This window comes from Leptosomus discolor, chromosome 3, assembly GCF_034619465.1.
Source record: "Leptosomus discolor isolate bLepDis1 chromosome 3, bLepDis1.hap2, whole genome shotgun sequence".
NCBI lineage: Eukaryota > Metazoa > Chordata > Aves > Leptosomiformes > Leptosomidae > Leptosomus > Leptosomus discolor.
The window spans coordinates 27,413,741-27,433,630 of NC_141393.1; the positions used below are offsets into that span (position 1 = coordinate 27,413,741).

Sequence of the window (19,890 nt, forward strand, 5' to 3'; positions counted from 1 at the left end):
AGCCAGGAAGTTAAGTCCCCAGGTGAGGGTCCAGAGCAGGGGGGTACATGGCCAGGTACAGGCATGGCTGCAGTGCAGCTCAGGCAGGAGCCAGGAATGAGCCTCAGCTTAAAACAGTTGCCAAGCAAAGGAGTGGGGAAGAACCCTCCAGGTCTTCCCTAACAACAGCCTGTATCAGTGAGCTGACTTTGAGCAGGCAGCTTCCCTCCTCCTAGGAGATGGGGAGGCTGCGCTACAGGCCCTGAAAGATAAATATCAGTAAAGTTGTGCAAGGATGGACTCTGCATACCAACCAATATGGTTTCAAGCAAAAGCTGTTTATTGAACGTTTGGCTGCACCTTATATACTGTTTTATTTCCATACGTGTGATCACGCATTTTCAGATTGGCTATCCCGCTTTGTCCACCCGCCCAGCATGCAGTTACCTTACTTATGCAACAGTGTCTGTTAGTACCTACTATCCACCCCTTATTTCCTTTATGTCCATATTAGGTATACCCTCTCTCTGCTAGATAGTCTCCTACGTATCAGTATAAATATTTATTTCTTATGTGTTGTAGACAAGTATATTAGAGAACTGTAAATAGTACCCTTGACCTCATGAACTAAATATTTAGCATACAAAGGATGACCAAAAAAAGGAAATACAGAAGAACCACAAATCATTAAGAGATTTTTTTTTTTTTTTAAGAATTATTATTGGCATGTTACTTCCACATCTTGGCTCTTAAAAATTAACTTGCATGCTATAGTACAGAAAGGGGTGAGTGATAGAAAAGAGGCCAGCAATGGCGCATTCTCCTCTGAAGAGCCCTGTGTATCCTCTAAGAAAGATTAGTGAATCAGTTCTAAACTTCTTTCTTCCCCCTATCCCCAGACCATAGCTCAGTGGCGTAAATCAGGTTACCAAGATATGCCAGAGTATGAAAATTTTCACCACTTGCTGCAAGCTCCAATAGATGATGCCCAGGAAATTCTCCATTCCAGATTTCCGATGCCCAGATACATTGATACAGAGCATGGAGGAAGCCAGGTATGGTGAAGTATATATTCTATAATCTCAGAAGTGATGTGTTAGTAATGTCATGAGTTGGTTTTTTTTTTTTTGTGGTAGTAATCATGCATTTCTGTGCTAACATATATGTAAATTGCAAGTGAACATTTTGAATTTCAAAGCTTTTATAGAGCCAGATATTTAACGGTAGCTTCTTGCCTAATCTGTGAATCCTGTTATTTATTAATATTTTACCATACTGACTTGGACTCTCAGATTCCCTGTGTGAGGTGCGTAGGGTAAAAAAGATAGTACTTGCAAGGGTCTGTGGACCAATACCAGAATTATGCTTTGTGTTTTTTGTTTTTGGTTTTGGTTTTGTTTTTTTTTTTTTTTTTTTTAAACTGACTAATAAATATGTTATTGATACTAACATTTGCTTTGCTAGTGCTTTGGAAAAGACCAAGCTTACTTTCTGCTGCATTGAAACATTGTTTGCAGTTTGCATTATAGCTATAGAATCCAGGGAGTGGCTTTATTTATAGGTGCTACTTGCTTTTCTGAGTAGGTATCTGTGCACATATTTACCTCCAAATAATAGGCTTTACATATCTCATACATATGTCATTTTTTCTGAGTACAAGAAACCTCTGTTTGAGGAGATTAATTTATTGCCTGTGTTTTGTTTTTTAAAGGCTCGTTTCCTGCTTTCAAAAGTGAATCCTTCTCAGACTCATAACAATATGTATGCTTGGGGACAGGTGAGTATGAATCTTCTGATGAAGCTTGTATGCAATTTTCTTTTGCCCTATTTCAGAAATTAGGTGACACATTCTGTAACATGTAAGTAATAATGCCAAGTTTTCAAACTGAAAAAGAAAGGCAGTTTTGGGATGACACCACCAAAATTGCAAAAGTTAAGAACAATGGATTTCATTTCTTCAGATGAAAATGATCTGGTTTGCTATTTTAAGCTTCTGTTAGGCTGCGTTCATGTCTAGCCATCCTTCTTAGACAGATACCTTCAGATTCCTTAGAATGAGAGCACTTACCGCACGTAAAGACAAAGGGACCTTTTTGCAACAGGGGAAATAAATTTTGAAGTTAGTTATAAGCGAGAACTGAAAAATACACCAGTACCAGTGTACTGATGTTTTCCAGAAGTTTTGTGTCCCGGGTGACCAAGAGTCAGTTTTTTCAAATCTTGTCTTCAGGAAGGAGGTTGTGTAAAAGTTAAACTGTCTGGAGCAGCTTGTATTCTTGAATGTTGCATCCCAGTTCCACCTTCTCCTTTTGTATTCAGCCTTTATAGTGGGAAGAGAAACACTGCTGTGGTGAATGGTAGTGCAGTGTAATTTTCTCGTGAAAATGTACTGGCATCAGACAGCTGAAGCTACATATTAACTGTACTTTTAGAGTGTTTTGCTAAAGGGCATACAGGGCTCAAGCCATGAGTGAGAGCTCTGTAACAATTTTATGGCAATGATTTTTGTCAACTAAGTTTTATCAGGGTGTGTTTTCATAGGGTCATGTTGGTTCTAATGAAGCTTCTGGCAGTGAAGAGCACTGAAATCCAGAGTGAAGATACTTGAAAACTTGTACCGAGTCAGGGAAGCACGATTTGCACCCAGCTCTTTTGCCTCCAAAGTCAATAACCTAACCAGCAAACTGTTAGTGTCTCTCTTCGTTATGTTTCATCCACAACATAGACACAAATCTTGTAGTTTGAAAGGTCTTGTTTTTATCTAAACATGACCTGGAAATTTTTGAAGTTTTGACATTTCCAACAGTACAGGACAACTGTTTCCTGCTCATTCAATTAGTAAGCAAATGAAACTGTGTTTCAAATGTAAATGTAAATACAAAACAATTCTTGAACTGATCTCTAAGAAAATTGTTCATGTTGGACAAGTGAGACTCTTTGATGCATCTTAGAAAAGACAGTTTTCTCTTCTAACGTTGAAAAGAATTCAGTTCTAGGGTGCTATAAGAAATGGTGTGTTCATCTCCCCAGTGGCATTGCAGCGTGTGTGCTCAACATAATATCCCCCTGTGTTTGTGGGTTTTTTTGTGAACAAAGTTAAACCAATTACAAATTATGAAGTGAGACGTGTAACTGTTTGGTTTTGCTCTTATTTTTCTCATGAACTTCCTGGGTTGTTTCATGTAATTTTATTTTGTGCATAATTGAAAGTCTACAGAAGAATTTGCTGGTCCACATTGACCTGGAGAGGGCACCCACACACCACTGAAACCATGTTTCAGGAGGTGATGAATTCGACTAGTTTGTTTTTTGATATTGTAAGTAAAGATTTTTTTAAACTTTAGTAGGTAGGTGCCTTATATAATATAGAAAACATTTTCAGAAAATAAGGGTAAACTTTTCATACAGCTCTATGATGTCGGTTAGTATTTGAAGATGCAGTTGAAATTTTCAGATTTTGTTGGATATGACATTTGAGACTGCCTTTTTTCAGCTTTTTTTTTTTTTTTAAATCTGTTTTGTGTTGGTAACTATGGGGAATTTGCAATTTGAAATGAAAGAAAAGGTCAGTGGTACAAATCTTATCAAATGCCTGGCTAGCTGTCACCGAATTACTGTTATTACATTTAAATTCTCATTTTATGCCTTAGATCAAAATTTTGAATGAACAGAAAACAAAACTTAAGGTGGTCTGTGAAAAATCAAGGCTAATTCTCAGGTACTTTTCGGGCTTGTACATTGTGACCTTACTGGTTTTCATTTTATTCCCCAGCAAACAAAATACTCTGCTGCCTTACCTACTAGAATGAAGGGTTCCCAGTCTTCAGAGTAAAGCAACTGCTGTTGGTGGTAGTGGTGGTGACAGCAGCTGCCTGTGCACGTGTTGGATGAGGTGCTCATCTTCAGGAATAGAGTCTGTGCATTGGTTTTAATTATGGTGGATTACCACTAGCAGTTATCAGAGGGATCTCGTTTCTTAGGGGTCTGTCAGCTCCTTTGGCGATTTGTTTACTAGGGGATGATGTACTGTCCTTCTGTGTGTAAGACACAAGGTGGCAAATCGTATCCTGCACCAGAATTCAACTACTTTTAATTCCCTTGTGGCTTCTTAAATAAGAGAGCTCGGGCTTAGCATTTGGCAGGTTTGGAAGCAGAACATCCTTTATTCTCATCTTGCCACTGTCAGCTGATAGAGAATTTAGTGCGCCTCCTGAGAGTGGCTGTGTATTGTGACAGGTGTATCGTAGTGATGCAAGTAACTCTTACTGCTCCTGGATTTGTCCTGTGATCATTAACTAAGAACTGGTTTTGGCCAATTCTCAAAAACAGGCACCAGTTCTAAGTATCCTTGTTAAGACTTTCATGTCTGTGTTTTGGAAGACTTTGCAGGAATTCAGACAGCTCTGATTTCATTGGGCAATTGGGGTGCTTAGTATCTTTGAAAAGGTTGAATTGTTGAGATTTATAGGAATTCTTCCTACACCTGTAAGTGGAAGTAATGGCAGATTTGTTTCAGAGGACTTAAGAGAGTTACTATGTAACATTTGCAGAGTTGCCAACTGCTGTTTTGTTTAGACTGTAGATTTGTTTAAAAACAGTAATTAAAAGATCACCATTTTGACCTCTTGGATTTCTGAAATTACAGCTGCGATCAAAAAGTAAATTGCAAAAATCCACCCAAAAGGTGTTTTTTAATCTTCTGTGATCTGATTTTGCAGTGGCATGACCTTCAGATACGGGTTTTGGTTTTTCTCTGAGGTGGCACAGAGCTGTAGAAGAGAATTGGTCCAGCTTTCCTTGAGAGCACTAGTTGACCTTCACTCAGTGTCAAATCAGATCCTTAGTGCGTTTGTTTCCTCCTTTCCCCATTTTGATATGCCTGAGCTTTACTGACGGATAATGATTTGTTAGTTGTGTCGTTCTGCTACTCTTCCCCTTTGTCTGATCCACTGAGGTAGGAACATAGAGGAACTGTGGCAAGGAAGCTTTATTTACTTTTAAAAGTTTGTAAGTTAGTGTTTGGCAGCAGTCAAACTCTTTTGAGTTTTGTATGGTTGATGTAAGTATCTTGCTATACTGGAGCTCATTGCCGCGTGCATTAATATGGAAGAGAGTATAGTTGTGGTTTACGCCTGAATTTATGTAAACATATGAAAATTTATGTAAATGTACAGTCTGCTGTTTTTTTCTCAGAGGATTTCAGCAGTGATATGCTTCTAAGGTCTTCCTAAATTGATAAAGTGTTTAATGGAACATACTGGGCCTTAAAATGCTTTTTCTTCACAGTGCGTATAATTAATTCTCTCCTTGTTTCCTTTTATTTTACAGGAATCTGGAGCACCTATTCTTACTGATGATGTCAGCTTGCAAGTATTTATGGATCATCTGAAGAAACTTGCTGTCTCTAGTGCTGCCTGAGATTCTGCAGTGCATTAAAGGCACAGATAAGCTGTAGCCGTATTCCAGCTTTTTATCCTTTACCCTTTTCCATGTCTCTCTTGAAAGAATGCTCTGATATGCACAAGCTGCCTGACTAGATGTAAAGCAGTGTTGTTTTCAAAGAAAAGCTTTTATTATCAGCAAATGTTTTAATGTGAACTGCAGTTTGTAAAAATGACAGGTAGTAGATTAAGTTATAATTAGAGGAAAAAAGAGCAGTCATTTTGGTTACTGTGATACTATAATTACTTTGAGATCATTTATAACAACTTCAAGATGTGATTTCAGTTTTCTTTTTAAATGGTTGAGGTTGTTTCTGCTCTGCACTACAAAGGCACGTTGAACAATATAGGAAATCTTTGGTGATGTCGGGCTTTCCAGGCTGACACGTGGCTACTTTTGCTTAGTCAATTTGAGCACGAAGTGAACAAAGAAGCAACAAAAAGCGTATAAAAATAGTATTAACTCAGTCTTTTGACTTAGGCTGCCCAACTTCTCTTTCCTGCAGAGATATATTGTTCATGTGTTGTTCATTTTAGGAGTATTTAATTTCAAATATTTCTTCCCACTTAGCCTTACTTGATTCTTTGGGAACAGAGTTTTTCTTGATTTCCACATGAAGAATTTGAATTGAAAAAGTAAAAATGTTGTTGTTGCACAAAATTTAGATCCACATGTTGTATTTTTGACAAAAGTATCTGTTATCAAACACAGTAACAGCTGAATATGCTCAAAAGTTAACCCTTTTAGCTTCAGCTAAGAAGAAATCCTACACTACTAAAGTGAACTGAGAGTACAGCCTTGATTTTTTTTTTTTGTCTTGTCAAGTATAATTCTAAAAAAAATATATTCACCTTTTTTATTATTGCCTTATAGTGTATTACACTAATGCATGACACTGCACATCTGCTTTTTGTTTCTGCATCCTTTTTGTTGTGAATTCAACAGGCTGCAGTTCTTGTTGAAACAGTATTATATAGAATATGATGTAATTAATTTGATATTTAGTTCATACTTGATTTTTGGGGGGTAGATGCATTAGTAGGATTTCCCATTTACTTGTTGAAGTTTACACATAAACCAGATGTTTACATAGGTAATAGAACATTTTGGCAAGAGAAGATGTGAAAAAGTGGTAGTGGGCAATAAAAAACTGTGCCAAGACTAAAGGAAGAGAGGGAGTTTTGACATAGGAAATGCAATCATATACTGGTGTGATAAGCATGAGGTGTTTTTCTGTATTCTGTAAATTCTCAAAAACTTGGTAAAATCAGTTGCTCTCTGTTTCTTTGATTTAAATGAGAAGAGCTCCTTATGCCTCAATACAAATAAAATACAGGTTTTTCTCTCTCTTTTTGTATTTATTGTGCTGGTTTCTGTTGGTACTTGAAATGAAATGTGGAAATAAAAGTAGTAATGATAGAATTTAGAATAACTTCACCACTTTGATACCAGTCATTACATGAATAAAAGTTGTTTAACTTCCAGAACTACTGAGCTGTTCACACCAGTGGCAGTTTCAGGAGATAAAAATTCAGTAGCCCTCCTGACTTTGTTTTGTTTTAGCAAATAAACAGCTTAGATTTTTTTTCTTGTAACACTGTGTCCAGTTTATTTGGCAGTTAAATACTGTTTGACTAATAAATCGATTCATCACCAAGTTATGGTAATGGACGGGTTTCTTTGTGCTTTCATTCCTGCCCTTTAACGAGCTTTCACCTTGTAATAGGTTCTTTTATGCGATCTCCTGGCAACATTAGCTTCTTTTGTAACTTCAGGTATTTAACATTGTCAAAGACTTTTTGAAAATCCAAATATATCTGATGTATTATCTTTATCCTCCCGCTTATTCACCTCTTCCAAAGACTCTGTGGGTTAGTGAGACAGGATTTTCCTTCCCAGGTCATGCTGACTCCTTCCCAAAAGCCCATGTCTCTCCATAGGCTCTTAAGTCTTGCTCTTTATTACAGCCTCTACCGTCTTACCAGGAATAGAGGTCAGACTCCAGTCTGTAACTTGCAGGATTCCCTCAACAGCCCTTTTTGTGGTGGAGAGCGGCACGTGCAGCAGTCTGCCAGGCGTCTGGCACAGCGACTGTCTGATGATAGTTACACACGTTCTCTGGCACCTCTGCCCTTCGGTATCTCACTTCCTTCAGAACTCCTGCGTGAAGGCCATCCAGTCCTGGTGACTTGTTAATGTTTCATTCATCTACTTGATCTAATAACTCTTGCACGCTTACATAGGTCAGGTGAGCTACTGCAGGGGAAGCAAGCTGTTTGTTATGACTGAGAATTGATCAACATGTAAATCAAAAGATGTTGTAGCGTTGTGCTACAGGAGAAGGTGGTTTAAAAAAAAGATAAATTGCTGCTATTTGCTGTCTTTGCTAGCATCTGTATTACTAGGTTTCCTGGTGGAGAGATGCTACTGATCTGTGCGATATCCACGATGCACAGCCAGCTTATCACAAGGATTGACCTGTTTAGCGGACAGCAGTCTTTGCAATGATTGCTTTAAGTATTGGGTTTTGGCTGGACACAGATTGGAGATCAGAGGAAGAGTTGGCCAAATCTCTTTGTGAAAAACACAAGGCCTTAGATTTGCAAGAAGTAGCATTCTGCAGGACAAGGGATAAAACAGTTGCTGGCTGTTCTGTTAAGGACGGGGAAGTCAAAGACTGAAGATTATCCATGAGCAGTCACAGGTAGGGGAGCAAGCAGTTGGGTGCTGCTTTCTCTGCTTTGTTAGGCAGCCTGCGGGTTTTAGAACACTACGAAATCTGTTCTTGATACAAAATTCCTCACTGGTCCCATGTGTGCCTGAAGCATTGCCATCTGGGAAGTACATTTGTCTTGGAGAGCAACATGGGTGAATCTGAAGTTAATGTTTTGCCAGGATCATGAAATCAGATGGAGGCTCATAGCGATGTAACAGCTGTTCGTGTTCTTAGATATTCTTGTTGCTGGTGTTTGGATGTCGTGTAGAAAACCACATTGTGATTGGCAGTCCTTGCGTAGTGCCTGGTCTATAAGGCGCTTATTTTTAGCTTGCTGCCTTTTTCTCTGGGCAGCTTTTCAGGCTGTATGTGCTACACAAGCATCTGCGTTTTTCTTCTCTTTTCATTACCTTAAGTTCTGTACTTACAGTCCGTTTGTTACGTCCACGTGCCATCCATGTGTTTACATCAACCCACAACACAAAGCTCTGCTAGCATGTTAAAGATCAGGTAAAAGTTTGGTGGACTTCGTAAGCGTGAGAGCTGCCCTTCATTCAGGAAAAGAAATGGTATGTAAGGTCTGTTTTGGAGTGAGCCCTTTAGAGCAATAGAAGCCATCATCTAAAACATGGATGATGGTTCCATGTTTATATGTATAAAAACCTGAAAGCTCTAAATGTTTCTGACCGAACCTCAAACCCAGACTCCTTTCCATCCACACCGAGATGTAAATATGCTGGAAAGAAGGTCGGAACATCCCCTGACTGCGCTTTGCTTCTTCGCTGGCGAGACAGCAAGCCTCTGCCATTTGGTTCTTGCTGGCTGTGAGCTGCTCTGGTGAATGTGCTGGCTTGGCCTCTCTACCCCCACTTCACAGGTCTGGGACTGGCACAGCCTGTTGTGCATTAAGAACCTTTGGAAATGCTTTACAGTAATCAAATCCATGTTACATTGCAGTTTCAGGGCCTCTTTTTTTTTGAGAGTTGAGGATTTTTCTAGCTACTTTCTGTTTATTTCATCTTTTGTATTATTTAAATACTAACTGTCAATAATTTGCTTTCCTCTTGCTTGGGAAAAGGTAGCGGGTGGATAGTTAACACTATGCTGTCATCTCCTGCTTGGATGGGATAACTCACAAGGTACCAGGTTTAGACACAGATTAACAAGCTCAACCAAAAGTTGAACTTAAATTGATATAAAGGTGGGCGGATTTGCCTAGAAATACAAATATTGCCAAATTCCTAGAACCTCATAGCTTGGTCTGGGAGACTGCGACATCAATGGGTGGTCCCATGGCTGCCTCCAACACACAATGGCGCATTTGGAAAATTACATTTACCAATATTCTCTCTTTTTCTTGGTTAAAAATAATATTTGATGAACAGTGACCAAGATCCTATCCTGTTCCTCTACCAAGTCTGAGGCAAACAACTATCTTATTCCCCTGTCAGATTGTGACGCACAATAGAATTGAGCTCAGTTTAGCTTTTGGCATTTTGGGTTCATACGAAAGTTAAATGTTACATGGAAGCCAGCAAGCCTGAAGAGAGCAGATGGAAAAATTAATGAAGCTGTTTCTCTGCTCTGAGTTTAATGTAAAATCTTGTTTAAAATAGCAGATTGTGCCTAATAGTGTAAGCTCTTGTCCGAAGGAAGGACTGGGATGGTAAAAGATAAACAATTAAATCCATGTCCATAAATTGAATTTAGCAAAAATTAAGCAAAATAATCACTACATACTTTAACACTGGAGGCTGTCGCCAACACCTGCAGATTGTCCATTGCACGTGTCTTTCCATCCTCTTCCATGATTGCCTGGAGGTATACAGCTGTGTGATACGCTTGCCGTGAAGTTTGCTTGGAAGCTGATTTGTGTGGAACAAGCTATAGGCTGTCCTTTGCTTTTCTTGGGGAGAAACACCTCTGTTGTGTCACGGTCTACAGTCAGCATAATGCGTTGAACTGCACACATTCAGGGGGTGTTTCTCTAGCTAGAGAATGGCCAAAGACCAATATACCTTATTAGAAGAAGAGCCTGTGTCTCACAGAGCCCAGCACGGCAGCCCTGTAATTTTCTCCTCTTTTCCCTGATACTAGGAACAAACAACCACTCAAGGGATTAGTCACTTTCAAAGCATGCATATAAATTACGCTATTAGGGTAACTTGGAACCATAATGGTTGTTGAAGTGGGGTCAAAAGAATGTGGGGATGGCCGCTGAGGTCCCTGAACATGCACTTTCTTCTAGGTAGAACTCACCACTGTGTGGTTGCCAACCTTTCAACCTCGGGACAGATGCCAGTGACTGAGGGGCCACAGTTCATAGTCTACAGATAGCATGTGGAACTGTATTGCTTTTATTGGGTGATTAATAAAAGTTTAGCAAGGGAGTGTAGCCACCTGTGAAAAACAAGCTAGATGGAGACCCAGAAAAGTTTAGGTGACACTACATGCTGTGAAGTAGCCCATGTAATTAATAAAGTACCAAAGAAGAGGAGGTTGCATTTCTAGGCTTCAACTGTGAAGTCCTTTTCAGCTGCATTCTGGGGGCTGGTACATATTTCATTTTTCTGTAGCAGCACAGACATGTTTGAGCCTGGGCTCTGAACTGGTGTGAACCGTGTAAGACCCTATCCTGTATGACCTGAAGAGAGTGGGACAGGGATTTTTTTTCTTTTTTTTTTTCCCTTCTAGATATGTCAGCATTACAGGGTGGCTTGAATTACTAATTGAAACGTGGATGGTTTAAACTGAGCGATCCTAATGTACAGACATGTCACACCTGGCTAATGAGGTAGACTTATAAGTGATCTGTAGTACTGCTGATCTTTATTCATCCTGGAGCAAGTGTATTTTTATTAGCACTGCTTTTCAGAAGGACTTGTATTGAATTTTTCCAGAAAACTCACAGGAAGTTTATAGGTGGGCAAAATACCACCTGCATTTTTCTGGTGTGCCATGAAACAGCTAAATGAGCAGTGAATGACCCTCAGATCTGTTCTCGTTACCACAGTCGTTGTCTGCGTGGAAGCCCAGCTGCTGAGCCCCTCTCCTGTTTGTCCAAGAGCAGATGCGAAAGGCAGGCCATGAGGAGAGGCGCTGACAGCCAGGCGGGCTGGCAGGCAAAGGACCAAGCTGGCAATATTAGCAGCTGAGGAGCTCATGGTTTCAAGCAATGCTGCCAGTCTAGTTAGGATCAAAATGTGGCCCTCCCGTGCAAGTTACTATAACATATCCTCCCACTCTAGGTGTTTACACACTGCATTGAGGGGCAAAATAGCCCAGGTGGATTTAGCACTGTGGCGTGAGCCGTGCTACAGCATGAGAGCATATAACTTCTCATTTCAGACATGCTTCTACTCCCCTGCAGGAGGAGGAGGTAAATGGAGATGACACCCTTTAAATGATGGCACCGAACCACACAATGGAACAGTACCCCATTTTTGTCCCTGTAAAAGCAGAAAATGAGAGAGCTAACTTGTTACAGAACTTAACAGAGTATTTATTTTGTCCTTTAGAAAATGAGGATTTTATCACAGATTCTTTGAATCTGAAACTGTTTGCAGAAGATACGGTGTTTTTCCACTGGAGTAAAGACAGGTCTGGAAAGAGAGATTGCCATCAGAGCTAATCTCCCACAACAGTACTTGTGTAGCAGACACTTTGCTCAGGCGGGTCTAATTTGTGCCGTTTCCTCTGTGAATGAGCTGTCAGCCGCAAAAGATATTTTAACATCTGTTGCAGAACTCATATTTTCCTCACAAAAATGCAAGATGAAATTTGTGCTGTGTCATGGGAGAAAAATCAGCAGAGATCAAGAGTATGTGACAATGTCAGGGGTTCTCTGCAATAACAAAGAATTCTAAGTGAAATGCTGAGGTGACAGGAGGAGGTTGGCCACGTGAAATGCAGTAATTTGGTAGTCCCTGCCAATCTAATCTGAGCAGAAAAATCCTTGCCAGCTTCCAAAGAGGAAGCTGACTTAACCCCAGGACACTCTGGAGCTTTCGTTTGATTACGAGCACCAGTTTGGCATCCCAGAACAAGCAAGCAGTGGTTAGTGGCTGTTTCCAAGGCAGACAAAAATGCCCCAGAAGCAAAGCTGTGCAATGAGTGGGTGGAGGAGCAGACTGCTGCAGCCTTTGCAGAATAGATTATCCAGTATGCTCATGGCAGACAGATCTTTACGCAAATCTGTTTTCTGATTTTTGGCCCGTCAAAGGTAAATTGACCCAAGTACACTGTGATTGCTATTTTTATAACTTGGCTGACTAAAATGAAGAAGATGGTTGCGGTGCAATTTTAGCGTGTAAATGTTCTGCTGTTACTTCCTTTGCTTTGGTAATTGAAATTGCTTTACTTTGTACTTATCAGATGTGTTAGTCACGTGTTGACAGGATGCTTTTGAGCACAGATGCACAAACTGACAGCTGCAACTTCCAGACTGAAGTGATTGTTTAAATGACTTGAAACCTAATAACCTCTTTCTGGCTAAGGGATATGAATGATTTTTTCTTGAGAAAGCAAGAATACAACCTGATAGATAACTGTAGAAAATGAGATGGATTTGGCAATTGCATGTGATCTACCAAGACTGCGGGACAGAGAGTCCCATTGCTCAATGTGTTACTTTTGATAGACTTGCAGAAAGGTTGAGGTTGGCAGGGACCTCTGGAGGTCGTCTTGTCCGACACCCCTGTTCACACAGGGCCGCCTCGAACAGGTTGCCCAGGACCTTGTCTAGATGGCTTTTTTTGACTTAAAAAGGACTTGAAAATTGACAAATTTAAAGACAGGTCCTTGCACAGGCTACTTGTTATCCAGCAGAATTGTAGCCCTAATGGAGATAGTCCCATAAGATGGAGGAGATGGACCCAGAGCTCTCTGCTCCTTGTATCAGTCTCTGTCTTTGTGGCACTGTGCCAAACTACATGTGTGAACAGGCAAAGAATATTTTCTGAGAAGTGATTTTAACTGAAAAGATAACGTGGGCAGAACACTTCCAAAGGCTAAATCTATTTTAATCAGTAGACTGAATGCAGATTAAACAAAAAATTATCCCCTGTGTGTAAGTATCTGAAATCCAGGAAGTGACAGGTCCTCAGCATAGGCCAGTTGCATCTGAATGAAAAATATCTTTTGTGCTTGTTAAGTAATGTGTGTAAATAAGTCTGGATTTATTTTTTGAGATGATATATTTGGTAATGTATGACATAATGCCACTCTAAGCAGAGCTTGAAATAACTTGGAATTAAGCTGAACAGAATAAATAGGACATCTGTTTTAACCAGCTTTCTGCAACGTGTTAATCTTAGACACAACTGTCTTACTTGCTGATAGAAATATGTATTAAAAATATGTATTACTTGAAATACTGCATTGCACATTGCAATTGACAGTTCCCATATCCTTACAAGAAGCAAAGAATACTTTTACAGCTTCTGCCTCCGATCCCACAAAGAAATGGAATAATTTGCTTTTGCAAATTTGATCCCGATGGAATAAGTGGTTACTTTGCTGTGTGCAGATCAAACGCGCTGCTAATCCCCTGCGGGACCAGAGCTTTGTTTAAAGGAAGATGTTTTCTTCTGAGATGAGTATCAGTACTTAATGCTAACAGATAAGCCCTGCCACACTTCGGCTGCAATTCCGTGTTTTTGTAGGACCGCAGCAGCGGGCCAGCTACAGAGAAAATGGGGAGTCGCGGCTTCCCAGCGAGAGGGACTGTGTTGATTGCTGGCATTACCGCTGGCAAACCTCGAGAGGGCAGTAGATGCACGAGGCGTCTGGCCTGATTCTTGTTCCAATTATGCTGGTTACTGGCCTCGTCAAGTGTCTTTGATTATTCCTCTTTTACATCCGTATAAATGTGGGCCCAGTCAGTGTAGATTTTCAGTTAAATTCACCTTCACTTAGAAAAACAGAGCAATATTTTATTTCTTTTTTCAGTTTAAACTTTTATGATAAAAATGACAACTCTCTAAAGTAAACAACCTGTCATAAGCATTTTTGATGTTTTAAGAAATTATCTAGAAAGAAGAGCTACAAAGAACTGATTTAAAATAGTTCAATGGAATAAGATGAAACTCCCATAAGTGTAACAAAGTATCTTCTTTTTAAAAAGGTGAACTTGTAAAATAAAATGTGCACAAATAAAAACAGGAAAGGGGATTCAGCAGAATGATCATCTTTTGATCCTCATCTTCTAAAAAGAATACAAAATAAGAAGAAACTAAATGTACAGGCACTGATTTGCATGATTTTTTTTTTCCCCATCTGTAAAAAGAGTAAAGCAGGTTGTGATGGACTAAAGGAAATGAGATGTCTTGTATCTTTGTGGCTGGACAAAGACTTGCCCAAAAGGTTCACCAACTGGAACTAATGAAGAAGACAATTATCTTGGAGGTTCAGAAGAAAATTTGTTAAGTTAGCATTTTTGGTGTTGAAGGAACGCTTCTGATAACTCCAGGTTCATTTACTAATTGGGAAAAAAACCCCCATGGAATATACAAGGAATTATTGATTCAGAGAACAAGAAGATCATTGCACCTAATCACTGTCCCAGGTGTTGTACAAATGAGCTAAGCAGCTCTGCAGAATACTCAACGGGGAGCTGTCCAATGACACGGAACAGCTAAACCGAGCAAACCTGATCGAGAAGCTCCAAAGTGTCAGGAAAGAGAAGCAAATGATCTTGGAAGGCTCGAGCAGCCACAGGTGTCTTTGCAACTGAGGAAAGTTGCTTCTGACTTGTAGGCATTCCGGGAGAGGTTTTTGCAATGATAAAACTGGTGGCTTTGATGTGTGGAATCACTGAGGTCTGTGTATCATATTCACTGCTCCCTCCCTTGTCCACACAGCAAGTAATTTCATTAGAGAAAGCAACCAGATTGGTCAGGGCTGATCTGCCCTTTGTAAATCCACACTTTTCCTCACTGCCTTCCTGTCCTTCATTTGTTTGGAAATGGATCGTAAGGGGATGTGCTGCATGGTCTTTCTAGGCACTGAGTTGAAGCTGGCCAGAATTTAGTTCCTCCATCTTTCTCTGCACCCTTCTTAAAGACAACTGTAATATTTAGCCCCTTTCCATGGACCTCCCTGAATCATTGGATGTTCTGAGGATGATGTGACTTCACAATCATATCACCCAGCTTCTTCACCATCCTTCCATGGGTCCCATCTATCCCTGTAGACATGAGTACACCCAGTTTCTCTAAATAGTCCTTAACTCTCCTGCTTTTGTGTTTCCTCCTTTCTCAAACTTTGCAGGTGTGTATGGAAGTCTGGGAACTTTTTGAAGACTGAGGCAAAAAAAATCATTGAGTATTTCAGCCTTCACTGTATTGTCTGCCACCAGGTTTTCTCCCCCATTCAATGACAGCTTCACATTTCCTTTGAACCTCAGTTTGGTACTAGCATGCTTACAGAATTCTTTTCCTTTTACCCTTTATGCCCCTCAGCAGCTTGAGCTCCAACTGGACTCTGTCTTTCCTGCCATCCCTAATTGCCTAAGCAATGCTTTTATACTCCTCCTTTGTTGCCTGTCCTTGTTTCTGCTTCTTGTATGTTTTCTTTTTTTTTGCATTTTAATTCATTAACAGCTCCTTGCTTTGCCAATTGGGCCTTCTGCCGAAATTTCTGGTTGTATACAAAATCAGCTCAGCCTTTAATTAGAATTAGAGGGTATTTTGTTAGCACATCTATCTTTTTATTATTTTTAGACTAAGTTCTGCCATTGGCCAACTTGTAGATCTTGTGACCCAGTTTTTATGACAATCCTGCCCTTCAGGAACCGCTTTAATCCCCTCTGTTTCTTCTTTCAGTAATTTGGAATATTGCCTTAATGCAATGCAGATGTAGTTAAGACGACATTCACTTGTAACCTTTGCAGGAAACAAATGTAGTTCAGATCCAGCTGGCCTATCTTTATCCTGATCACTTATGCATACTTGTAATACTTCTAAGTCTGTAGTATCATACACCTTGGAATGTGTTTATCGTACATGAATATTGCATAAGGGCATGACTTTTTGTCGTCCCAGCTTTTGATAAAACAATGCTTTTCTCTTTGAACACAATACTTGAGGTACACTAATTGGGAAAAGGAAGTCTTTGTTCCACAAATCTCAGAGTGCCTAGTCAGCTTGGAAGGCTCAGGCCGCAAGAACTTCATGTTGATAGGTTTTATATATGTGAGGCCTTTAGAGACCTTGTAAAGTTCTTCCCATATCAAACAGAGTTGAATATTTTTTTGAGGTGAAAGGAGTTACTGAAGGTTAGCATGCTGAGTAGTGTGAAGGCAAGACTCGTTCTGCACCATAAGAGTAATGGGGAGAGTGGGTTCGGCAGTGAAAAAAAGATGTGGCTTTGACTGAAGTAAAAATAGATATGAACAAGGTGTTAGTGGTAACTTGTGACCACTGAATGAATTTTCATGTTCATTACTAGTAGAAAGAATATGTTGACTCTGTTCTGGGCAGACAGGAAATAGAATGGAAAGTTGCTTGCTTGTTTTTTTTGGTTTTTTTTTTTTAAGGTATCATTCAAAACAGAGAAAATGATGTAATAAAAAACCCCAACAAACCAAAACTAAGCAATGTAAAAGTACCTTCTACTACAGCACCATTCAATGATGACTTCAGTGAGGGCAGGATTTGATTTCACTTCCCAAGCAGCTATTGTATGCAAGGGTTAGACTGCAGAAGCTGCTGCAGCCATGAAGCAGCCGTTCTCACTGTGCGATTGAATTAGCTGATTTCATGAACCGTGGCTGCAAATGTAGAGGCTCAGGCTTGACTTATAGCATGAAACATCTGTTAGAGGGATTGAGCTGTGAACAACCAACAGAGCTATGGGAACAGGCAGTGAGACAGTTGCTTTGTATGATACCTCATTTCTGTTTATGATATTGCATCAGCAGCTCAGTTTGAAATTGAGCTGTTTATATGTTCCCTAGTAAAGCTTCGTTTGTCAGAGAAGGCAAGCTGACTGCAAGCTTATGGTGAATGGAAATTTCAAGACAATTGCAAGAATTTTTCTGCCTCAAGAAAGGGGAACTTCAGTGACAGACAACTGGAGATTTAATGTGTTTTTAATAATAATAAAAAAAAGGACTGTGAATTCTAGAAACCGGCCATTGCTACTGGCCTGCCTGCTAGCTTGAGCGTGCAGTGGAGCTGTCCAAGGATTTGTTCGCCAGCATCAGGCCATGGTCACTGCAACCAGCTTGCTGTGGTCAAGGCTGCCGTGCTTGGTCTCCCAGCTCGGACCTCTGTGCACCAACACCCCTGCGTGCAGCCCCCTCCTGAGGCACCGGCCCGCAGTTGCTGTCCTCCAGCCTTCACCCCCCTCGCTCCTGCCCCAGCCCCGTTACCCGTACTGCTCCTCAGGCCGGCCAGTGCAGCCTGCCCTGCGTGGGGACTGGCTACACACCCGCTGCCCACCCTCCTCCGTGGTGGGAGGGAGGCACAGGCCTGGCTGCTCTAGCTTCAGTTTCGGGTGGAAGAGGCATTCGTTGGGGCATCCCAGCAAAAACAGAGGTATATGGCTTCTTCAGCCCCTCGCGAAAGGCAGGAAACCCCAGTCCCACAGCAGACCCTGTGGTGGGTATGTCTGGCACACACTGGCTCCTGTCCCTGCTGCAAGGCTGAGTCCTGGGCTTCACTGTGGATACCACATGCACAAAAATGCCCTCCTTGTTGGAAAGCTATTGTGGTGCCATGGTAGGGGCTAAACGCCAGGTCCTCTGCTTGCTCTAGGAGGACATCTCCAGATAAAGGGCTCCTCGCTGGTGAGGTGCTGGTGCGGCCATTTTCTCCCTAGAGTGTGGTCACCAAACCAACAGTCTGCCCAGGCTTCAGGTGCTGCGTGCGTGGTGACACAATGAATGTCAAATGCACGAGGAAAGGCAAGGATGGCTGTGCATTTCTGGTGTCCCCAGACTCCCCTAAATGTACTGGCAGGACCTGAGAGAAGGTTTTATTTAAAGCTGCTGTGTAACTTTACAGTGAGGGGGAGGTTAGAAAGTGTGTCTGCAAGGTCTGTGTACGGTGCTGCTCTTATGCTGATGCTGCTGTTTTTCACCTGAGCACTGGGTAGAACCCAGCTCTTCTCTTCACGGTGATTTTTTTATTACAGAGCTCAGAAAAGAGCACTTGACATGTTATTTGCTGGAACTAAGGGCAGTGTTAGAGATTATCCTATAACCCAAGAAGGAAGGAAATAATTTGGAGAAAATTGCATGCTTTCTAAAGTACCAATAGTTTAACTTCTTTGTAGTTTTTGTACTACTGTAAAATACCTTGCAACTGTGGCCTGAAGCAGTACAGCAGATTCCTGTGCAGCATTGTGCTTCCTTCAGTGTGGCTCCCTTATTCAGTGTGACTGCATCCTCAAATGGGATTAGGTGACAGTGTGTTTGAAGTGCAATGCTGATTAAAATCAAACCCATCTATTTCCTTGTATATTGAGTATATGGCTTTGGGAATATAGCCTGACCTGACTTTTCTTTAAATTAAATAAAAAGTGAAGTCATCCAGTGGAGGTCTGAATTGCCATTATCTAGGGTTTTTGCCAGTCACAAACTACAGAAATTAAGATGCTTTTGAAATAAATGGGACAAAACATATAAAAGACAAATAAAAGCATCTAGGATACAGACCTCTTGCCTGCTTAAAGCTACTGGTCTAAGTAGGCTATGAGCTGGATATAGAGGTGATCAAAAAAGTAACAGAGATAAATGATGTTATGTTGCCTCCACACTCTTACATGGTAGAAGATAGAAGTAACTGAAAACCCACAAGATCTCAGATACAGATGGGTCAAGGCAACTGGTAGGTTGCTCCTTGATTACCTTTCTTCCTTCAAGCAGTTCAAGTATTTGCGGCCACATAGTCCATTCAGTGATGCATTATTCCCTTTGCTTTTTCAAGTGTGTGAGCAACAAAGGCAGATGTAGCTGCAAAGCCCTTAGAGACATTGTGGGCTTTGTTGGGCAACACTGTGTGGGTAAACTTTCAGCAGAATTCTGCAAATTTGTGTTGGGCAAAGCAGGCAGCAGACCTGTTTTTATGATCTGGTAAGATGTGAAACTGTTTTTTCCAGGAAGAGCGGGAAAAAGTTTATGTGAGTTTGAGTCCTAACAGGCCAAAACTTGTTATCTTAAGAACTCTGGCTTATAGATGCTGAATATCTTAGTAGATTGCCTTGGTTTGGCTGGGATAGAATCCTAGGCCAGCCATGCCATTAGCAGTTTTGCATCAGCCAGGGTGGCTGACCTGAGTTAACTACAGGTGTAGCCCATACCAGAATGTCATGCTTGCTGTAAAGGGGGAAGGTTTGCTGAGGAGAGGAAGCTCTGGTGGGGTTTCTGCTGGGCTGCTTTCTGCTCTGCCTCTGGTTTTTGCTGAGGACTGATCTCTGGTTGATTATGATGACTGGATATTCCTTTGGCTGAGTATAAACTCTGTGTGTCGCTGTTGGTATTGGTGGTGTTTCATAAACTCTGTTTCTCTTCTACCCATGGGTCTGCTCTACTCTTTCCCAATTCCCCTTCCTGGCTGGTGAGGGGTTGTTGGGTGATAGAGTGACTGTTATGGTTTAGCCCCAGGTACAGGCTAAATGTAGATGTAGGTTTGCATCACAATGGGCCTAATCTGGATATTTGTTTGTTGTGGTGGTATAGTGATTTACTGAAATGTTTAAAGGACTACAGCTCTGCAGTATAGGATTTGTTTGTTTGTTGTGTAGTCACA

At 40.9% G+C, this 19,890-nt stretch overlaps 1 protein-coding gene across 2 annotated transcripts in view; it reads left to right on the forward strand.

Moving 5' to 3' along the window:
• SEC23A (SEC23 homolog A, COPII component) overlaps nucleotides 1-6,770 on the forward strand; it is a 29,815-nt gene extending 23,045 nt beyond the window's left edge. Inside the window, exons 18-20 of one of the 2 annotated variants that reach the window (XM_086462070.1) lie at nucleotides 879-1,034; nucleotides 1,691-1,756; nucleotides 5,308-6,770. In XM_086462070.1, the coding sequence (XP_086318196.1) occupies nucleotides 879-1,034; nucleotides 1,691-1,756; nucleotides 5,308-5,397 (312 nt within the window). In that variant the 3' untranslated portion in view covers nucleotides 5,398-6,770. Of the gene's footprint in view, nucleotides 1-878; nucleotides 1,035-1,690; nucleotides 1,757-5,307 lie in introns of those variants that run through there. The other variant, XM_086462071.1, reaches the window with a different exon arrangement.
• The last annotated feature ends 13,120 nt before the right edge of the window (nucleotides 6,771-19,890 follow it).